Source organism: Ovis canadensis, chromosome 18, assembly GCF_042477335.2.
Source record: "Ovis canadensis isolate MfBH-ARS-UI-01 breed Bighorn chromosome 18, ARS-UI_OviCan_v2, whole genome shotgun sequence".
Classification (NCBI taxonomy): Eukaryota; Metazoa; Chordata; class Mammalia; order Artiodactyla; family Bovidae; genus Ovis; species Ovis canadensis.
Window position 1 is genome coordinate 17,627,644 of NC_091262.1, and position 9,207 is coordinate 17,636,850.

A 9,207-nucleotide genomic window follows, 5' to 3' on the forward strand; every position below is an offset into this window, starting at 1 on the left:
AATTTAAAAACGTTTACTCCTTGGAAGGAAAGTTATGACCAAACTCGATAGCATATTAAAAAGCAGAGACATTACTTTGTCAACAAAGGTCCATCTAGTCAAAGCTATGGTTTTTCCACTGGTCATGCATGGATGTGAGAGTTGGACTATAAAGAAAGCTGAGCACTGAAGAACTGATACTTTTGAACTATGGTGTTGGAGAGGACTCTTGAGAGTCCCTTGGACTGCAAGGAGATCCATCCAGTTCATCCTAAAGGAGATCATTCCTGGGTATTCATTGGAAGGACTGATGTTGAGGCTGAAACTCCAATACTTTGGCCACCTGATGCAAAGAGCTGACTCATTTGAAAAGACCCTGATGTTGGGAAAGATTGAGGGCAGGAGGAGAAGGGAACGACAAAGGATGAGATGGTTGGATGGCATCACCTACTCGATGGACATGGGTTTGAGTGAACTCCAGGAGTTGGTGATGGACAGAGAGGCCTGGCGTTCATGGGGTTGCAAAGAGTCGGACGCGACCGTGACTGAACTGAAGTGAAGTAAACTGAACCGACCCTCAGTGATCTGTGGGACAATATAGAGATGTATAACACAACTTCAACTGGTACTCCAAAATGAAAAGAGAAAAAGAATCAACTTTAAAATTTTTTGAAGAAATTTAGTAAAAATATGCAATTTTCTTGAAAATGAAAGTGAAAGTAAAGTTGCTCAGTTGTGTCCGACTGTTGTGACCCTGTGGACTGTAGACTACCAGTGTCCTCTGTTCGTGGGATTTTCCAGGCAAGAATACTGGAGTGGGCTGCCGTTTCCTTTTCCAGGAGATCTTCCCAACCCAGGGATCAAACCCGGGTCTCCCGCATTGCGGGCAGACACCTTACCATCTGAGCCACCTACAAATTCTTTAGACATAGCATGGTCACCACATTTTTGAAAATGTTAAATTGAATATTTATTACAAAATCTATATTTTTCATAAAAATTTACCCACCATCAGTGTACACTTTTCAAATTTACAATGCATTTTTACAAAATGTATCACAACTTTCCCACCTACAATAAAGAGAGCCTGACATTCTGTTTTCACTGTATTGATTAAAGAAACTGATTCAAAGAGAGTAAGTGGCTTTATCTAACCAAATATTGAGAAAGCCAAGAGCAAGGCTGAAGGCTTTGACTTCTAGTTCAATATCCTGCACACCTGACCATGCTGTTCATGCTGTTCTATTTGATTTATTCTACAATTTCTTGCTGATTGACAGACCAGGGAGGCACTAAACAGGAGCTCTGATGCTTGTGCAAAGATGGGAACTAATGTGCATTCATCTGTCATGTCTACCTGATCTTTCTATCACATATACATCTCTTAAATTTGCTCCACAGTCTTTGATTAAATCTTTAGTGTTGGCCAACATATATGAAATAAATTCAGATTAATACTGTGATTAGTTAACTAATTAACCAATGAATCAATGCACTCACAAAAAGCATTTATTGAAATAGTTGTAATGCTAGACATGGTGCTATGTAATGGGCAAGAAAGGATGAGCAAGATACAGTTTTGCTTTTAAAGATTGCACATTTTATGCAGGGAGACAGACCACAAAGACATAAGCAATTCTCTGTGATCATGCAAAAAATGAGGCACATAGAATGTATAAGAATAGTGAAGATGTGTGTATCATCAGCTCTGCCCGGAGTGCTATAAAGTGATTTGCCTCAGAAAAGTGGTGTTTCTGCTGAGTCTTCAAAAAAAGCGAGTTTACAAATTGCATACAGAAGGAGAAGTAAGACAGGAAATAGTTTACCTGGGCAGAAGAGAAGTGTGAGAGGAGGAGCAAAGCATAGAGGACTGCAAATCTCGCTTTCATTAAAAATATATTTAAAAGACAAAATGTCAAACAATACAAAAATTACTGAATAAATGGGATGATATCAACTTAATTCATATATTTTAATGTTATTGTGAAGACTATAATAAAACATCTTGTGGAAATGTTGCTTATAATATTATATATACATTACAATTAAAAGTATTATTACGTTTACGCAACGTCAAGGAGGATTCGCATAAAAATAAACCACCGTGCGGAATGGAGGGATTCTGTTCGGCTTCTCTGACGACTTGGTATGTGTCCCCTGTGCAGGCATCACCACGGTGCTGACCATGACCACGCTCAGCACCATAGCCAGGAAGTCCTTGCCCCGCGTTTCCTACGTGACTGCCATGGACCTTTTCGTGACTGTGTGCTTCTTATTTGTCTTTGCTGCTCTGATGGAGTACGCTACCCTCAACTACTATTCAAGTTGTAGAAAACCACCTACCACTAAGAAAAAAACATCGGTGAGTTCCGGTAGCAAAGATTTTCTCAGAAGGTAGTAGAAGAATATTTTTAGGTAAATGGTTCTTATTCATAAGGATTTTATACATGATATACATAGTTAATTTAAGAAGACTTTTAAAAAACAAGATAGGTATGCAGAAGATATGAATGTGACTGTCAAGCAGTCTTCAGTCTCACCTACCAGTGTCATGGATTGATGTAATCACACCTTAAAGATTATTCTTTATCAGAGTGTTCTATAATACAGATTCCATGGCAGTTTTCAATGGCTTTTTCTGCTTTTCTTGTAGTTACTACATGCAGATTCCTCGAGATGGATTCATGAAAGGATAAGCCTACAAGCCCCGTCTGTACGTATAACATTGCAAGTGTAAATATTTCTGAGAACTTTGTGTAAACTATAATTGAAAAATATTATTGTTTACAGATGCATCTATTGAAGACCAAAGAGTAATGCATGTATTCCCCAAAAAATGTATTTACAAAGAAATGTTCAACTTAGAAAATTTGGAAAATAAAGGGAAAAAAATCACTTCTACTCAGGGATTAGTGTATAGCATACATATTTCTGTAATTCAGAATTATGTTCTGAATACACTTCTTGGTCAAAATATTAATTTGTAGGATCATTTTGATGATTGTATCATATGTTCATGATCGATGCATGCACAGATGATGGACACTGGGCTAATCCACAACTTTTCACTTTTAAACATATTTTTGTCACTACAGTTTTGTACATACTTGTGACTGTTTCCTTAGTATTAATTCCTAGAAACAGAATGCCTGGGCCAAAGAATTGCATGGTTTTTTTTCCAAATCACATTTCACCAGTTTTGTTAGCAGTGTGAGTCACTCACTGCTCTCCCTGCATTTAGTTGGATAGTTGAATATATAAACAACTCCTACAAACTATTCCTGTTGGCATTGCTTTGATTATTGATAAAGCTTAATATATTTTTTACTTGTTTTTGATTTCACATGTTCCTGTGAATTGCTTTTTCTGTCCATTAATTTTTATATAATTTTTTATACAATTTTGATAACATTTTTATCCTTTAAGTTTTTTAAAGTACCATGCTATCTGCCAGTTATATTTATTGCATTTATACAATGTAAAATTTATATAATCACATGTAGAATATATTAGGGATATTAATCTGGTTTTGTATGTAGTTTTTATTCCAGATTTCATTAGTAATGCTTTCACTGCAATTTCTCGTGCTTTTTTCCACGTGCAGTGTCTTCAATCTCCTATTGTCAAATCTATCAGCATTTCCCTTTGTGGTGTCTGCCTCTTGTGTCCTTCTTGGAAGTCCTTTCCTATCTTCAGAATGACATAGCTCTCCCTGATTTTCTTTTCTTTTTTTTTTTTTTTTGATTTTCTTTTAGTGCTAACTCTGTTTGACAACATATTCTAAGTAGTTTCATGTATCAACTCATTCTATCTTCACAAAAACCCACTCTACTGACAAGGACACTGAGATGTGGAAAAGTAAACTCCTATAAGTATTGACTGAACCTTCACAATTTAAAAAATTGTTATATTTAATTATTAGTGTTACCCAAATTTTTAGTGTATATAGCTTAATGTAAGACTCTATTGAAAAACTGGAAAACATGTCTTTAAATCACTGATTGTGAACTGCCACTTTTACCACATGACAACTTTTACTTTATTTTTATTCCTTTGTACATAAGAAGTCACAAATTGCACTGAATGTTTTATGCCCACCCATACACGATAGATGGTTTTCTAGCTCCTAATTAGCATCTTATGTCCAGTTCATTTCCGTCAATTTCATCAGGAGATTGTATAATTATCTATGCTTTGCAAGTATGTATCATTATAGTTCTGACAGAAGTGAAGCCATTTTTCTAGCTGTGGGAAGCTATAGTGGACGTAGATTTTGCCAGCAAATGCTGCCAAATAGAAACAGACTGAAAGGTAATGGGAAGGGGTGGAAGTAGGGGATGCTAAATAACAGAGACAAGTCAGAACAAATAGTCTGAGGCCCAGAAAATACATTATCACACACAACCAGGGGGCTAAGAGTGGAGGAAGAAATATTGACATCTTTGGTATAGAAATGATACAGTCAAAAGTAATAAAGAATGTTTTAACATAGAGAAAAACAATAGCCACAAAACTAGAAATTTTTAAGCTGGAAAATGTAATGACCCTAAAGAAAGTACATACAAAAACAATTCACAGAAAGGGCTCCAGGCCAGCTAGCAAGACATCATCAGAAAGTCTTCAACAGGAGTTCAGAAGACCAAAAAAAAAAAAAAAAAAACCAAAAAATGGAGTTTTTCAACTGTTGGATGATAATGTCTTCAGTTCTATTCTGAAATATCTTAGTGTTAGGTTAGTTAAGGGGCCACTCTCCTCAAAAAGGAAAAGCAGAGATGAACAGCCTCTCAGTAACCAGGGGCAGGAGCTGGGCCCCTGAGGGTCATATGTTGCTTTGGGACAAGTTGTCCAAACTGTTCTGTGCCTGAGTTCCCTAACCCATAAAATGCAAGGCTAGTCCACTGTGAGTATGCAGTAGCACTTGCTGCCCGGGAAGCGCAGTGGTTCTGAGGAAGTCAAGGAACTGCATTTACAAAGAAGCAAAACAGGAGTGAGTCAGGCAGGGACTAGCTGGGCTGAAGATGACCCTGGAGATCCATTAATTAAAATCTCTATTTGGGGCATAGTTGAAATTATCTTAACAAATGGGGGGACTGAATTTAAAGAAGTACTTAATTTAACATATGGCTATTTACAGTTCTTAACATTATAGGTTTTATTTCAATATTATAATATGTCATTTTACAACAGTGAGCTATAAAGATATAAGTAGAGATCTCTTATTATTTGTTTCAGTGATCATAGATTTTAGTTCTCTAAATGACGAAGTGAGGTATATAGTTCTCTTGTCCCAGAAATCATATGCTTTTTAGCCTGTTACCTCATTGGGCATCCTTTTAATCTCTAGTGAGCTGTCTCCATCCCTGCAGAGATTTCTGATGCCCATTTTGAGACAGCTCTTCATGTTGGCCCTGCCTGCTTGTAATGGCTGGACATCTTTGTGTGACACTATACAGGTAAAAAGGTTGAAGAAATAAAAGGATGAAAATCTGGCTGAACACTGTCAAAACACATGTACAATTATTATTTAATAAAAGTGGATTTTTCTAATTGGAGATTATTAAAAAAAAATTCCTCAAATGCACCAGAGTCGAGTCAGAAATTTGCTTTTCTCAGCAAACTTCCAGGTAAAATTTACACCCACTCAGGTTTAAGAACAATTAACCTGGAGAACATGCACCTACACTAGAACCAGAGGGACACCAAGGTATTTATTTCTTCCGATTGCCTAGAATTGTAGAAGAAAGTAGGCAGCTGCATCATGGCTCCCTGACTGGCTGTTGGCCCAGAGCATCTTGACTTAGTTTAGTCCTCACACAGACATTTCCCAATTAAAAGGATGCCCCAAAGGCTACCAGTAGTGACACTGAATGCTCTACCACAGAGCTAGAAAAATATCCAATCAGTGTGATATCCAGAGTAGAAGGAAAAAGGTGCACATTTCCTTGTATTTATGGGTTTTGGTTTTATATAAATATATACAAGAATATATAATATATATTAATTAATATAAATAAATATATATTAATAAAATATATAATATATATAATATAATTAATATATAATAATATCATATATTATATAATTATACATATTATATTTTTAATATAATAGATTATATATATTATCTATATTATCTGATACAGATTATATAATATATATTATAATAATACAGTATTATATATATTATACATATATACATGTATATATATTGTTTTCATATATACATGTATATATATTGTATACATATATACAAGTATATATGTATATACAGTAAATATATAATGCATATAGTATATATTATAATATAATATTTATCATATAATATAATTATATAATATACAATAATATATACAGTATTATATATAATATATTTATTATTATATGATATATTTATTATTTCTGGTCATTATATTTTGTATTATATTATATTATTAGCACTGTATTTATAATACTATACTATAATATATTATATATGTATGTTATATATTGATATATATTGATATATTATATATCATATATCATGTATTATATTATATACAATTATATGTATTATATACATATACACTATTGTATATATTGCAATAATATATACAATAATATATTATACAATAATATATTACAATATACCATAATATTACAATATTGCAATAATATCACAGTATTACAATATTGTAATTAATAAATTAATTCTAATTAATTGTTGTATATTATATAATATACCTATAGACAGTATAGTATACAATATAATATATTGTATACTATACTACTAATTATAATTACTATGTTACACTATTATAAATTGTCTATACAATATATAATATTGTATATGTATATATATAATATATATGATATTATTTTATGTATATTACATAATATATGTATTAATAAAATATATGTAATAATAATATATAATATATATATCATATTCATGATGAATTGTGAAAGGCCTCTCTTGCAGCATTACGCAAAGGGCTTGTGTGCCTCCGTCTCCCTTGATTTCAGCCTCCACTGACACAGACTGTTTCCTTTCACACCTCAGATCCTCAGTTCCTGCAGCATAAATGAAATTGGAACAGAAAGACAACTATGGTTTTTAGTTTTCATACATTATTCAGTCAAACTTAGAAATTTGTCCTCTCTAAATGGACAGGGAAGCCTGGTGTTCTGCAGTCCATGGGGTTGCAAGAGTCAGACATGACTGAGTGATTGAGTGACTGAATTGAACTGAACTGATCCTCTCTAAAAACTTCAATTTAGTACACAGTTCTAGTTGTATAGGAGAGTTCTTCAACTGCCTGAAGAATTGACAAGTCTATTTGAAGCCATTACTCAAGGTTAAGAATGATTCCTCTCATTTATGAGTGACTATAAGTCGTCCCCTCGCCTCATCTGCCCAAATATTGACTCCTCCACATCAGGAAGAGAGCTTGTGAAGTAGAAAACAAAACATTCCAATTGTATACAATTTTTGACTGTTAAGAGATGACAAGCAATGTCTGGTGTTCACACACTGAAAGCTCATTTTTTAACCTGAATTACATGGAACAAGAAGATTCTCTCTTATCGTTCCTACACACCATAGCTTTTTTACTGTTTGCTAATTAGAAAGAAAAGAAATTTATTTCTCCGCAAGTTGATAAGTATTGGTTTAACATTTGAAGGATTGTATATAATGTGTGTGCATATATACTCCAAATCAGCAGAGAAGTAGGCAGAACAGGGACTTGAAATGTCTAGTACACATTTGAAAAAATCCTGAATCTCCCTTATCGGTAATCTGAGAAACACAAATTTGGAAAACTGAACTCTAGTTTTTTGTTTTTCCATTAGATTTGCTAAGATTGAACTCTCCATAGCAGGGATCGGGGAGCAGGCATGGGGCATAGTATTGCCACCATTATTTGTGGACAGCCGTAATCTATGCTTATAGCTTGATTCATCTCGAGCTGTCCTTGGTGCATTTCATGATGATTTTTGTGTTGTTCTTGTTGTCTGCAGAACTATTCTCTCCTTGACATGAGGCCACCACCACCTGTAACAGTTACTCTAAACAATTCTGCGTACTGGCAGGAATTAGAAGATACCTGTGTCTATGAGTGTTTGGATGGCAAAGACTGTCAGAGTTTCTTCTGCTGCTATGAAGAATGCAAATCAGGATCTTGGAGAAAAGGACATATTCACATAGACATCTTGGAACTGGACTCATATTCACGGGTCTTTTTCCCTACATCATTCCTGCTCTTCAACTTGGTTTATTGGGTGGGATACCTCTATCTCTAACTCTTCTTCCAGGTGATAAGTGAAGAGCGTTAGGTTCCCCTCTACACTTTCACCGTCCCCAGACCAGTAGTGACTAACTGGAGTAGCAAGGAAAGACGCATCTCAGTTTATCTGAAATACATTACTTTGGAGCAGTGTAGGAGTATGTGGCAAATATGTCTATTACGTATTTCAAACCCACAGATACATGTGTGTGCACACACAAGTTAACTGAGTGTTAAAGTGATCTTCTTGCTAATCCTTTGCTGAATCTGTAGCTTGGTGATATTTATAAATGTGTTTTGGATATTGGAAGCAGTTCCCAATTTTCTTTTGTGAAGAAATCTGTGAAACGTACAAGCAAATATCTGAGAAGCTCTCTCAGACTCCACCCTTTCTGTGTTTTTACTTGGGCCCTCGGCGGCACTGGCGCCCAGTTGCGCAGGGTTGCTGCTGCCTGACACTCAGGCCACTGGTAGTCTGAGATCAAGAGTGAACTGCAGTGAGTTACCACCCAGTTTCCTCCCTCTGTGGCCTCTTTGCTCTGTCACCACCTTCACTGGTGGGTGTGCTTTTATCTAATAACCTCACCCTAAGTTTGGAAAGGTTATATCTGTTTCATCCATAAGTTTTCAGTTGAGGCAACAGTCTGATTTTCAGAATTCTCATGTTGCTGAATTCAAAGATGTTTACTATCTCTGAACATCATAAGTTCAACATTTTATCCTAAGAATTGTGTTTTACTAGACCAAGAGGCAACCCCAGAGTATACTCTATTATAGGTTCAACGATTCTCTTTACCTTGCAAAGAAAGGTACATAGCATTCACAAGCTTTGGTTTTGAAATTGTTTTCCAGAGTGTGAAAGAAATATAGATAGAATTTGTACAAATTTTTCTTAGTGAATATTAACTTTCAAGTCAAATCAATTTTAGATGCAAAACAATGGGTCATGGCTATCATCAATGAT

At 34.8% G+C, this 9,207-nt stretch overlaps 1 protein-coding gene across 1 annotated transcript in view; it reads left to right on the top strand.

Moving 5' to 3' along the window:
• The window catches only part of GABRG3 (gamma-aminobutyric acid type A receptor subunit gamma3), an 827,629-nt gene extending 819,076 nt beyond the window's left edge, over nucleotides 1–8,553 (top strand). Inside the window, exons 8-10 of the mRNA XM_069559185.1 lie at nucleotides 2,145–2,341; nucleotides 2,633–2,692; nucleotides 7,978–8,553. Of these exons, the coding sequence (XP_069415286.1) occupies nucleotides 2,145–2,341; nucleotides 2,633–2,692; nucleotides 7,978–8,259 (539 nt within the window). The 3' untranslated portion in view covers nucleotides 8,260–8,553. The remainder of the gene's footprint in view (nucleotides 1–2,144; nucleotides 2,342–2,632; nucleotides 2,693–7,977) is intronic.
• Nucleotides 8,554–9,207: the final 654 nt, after the last annotated feature.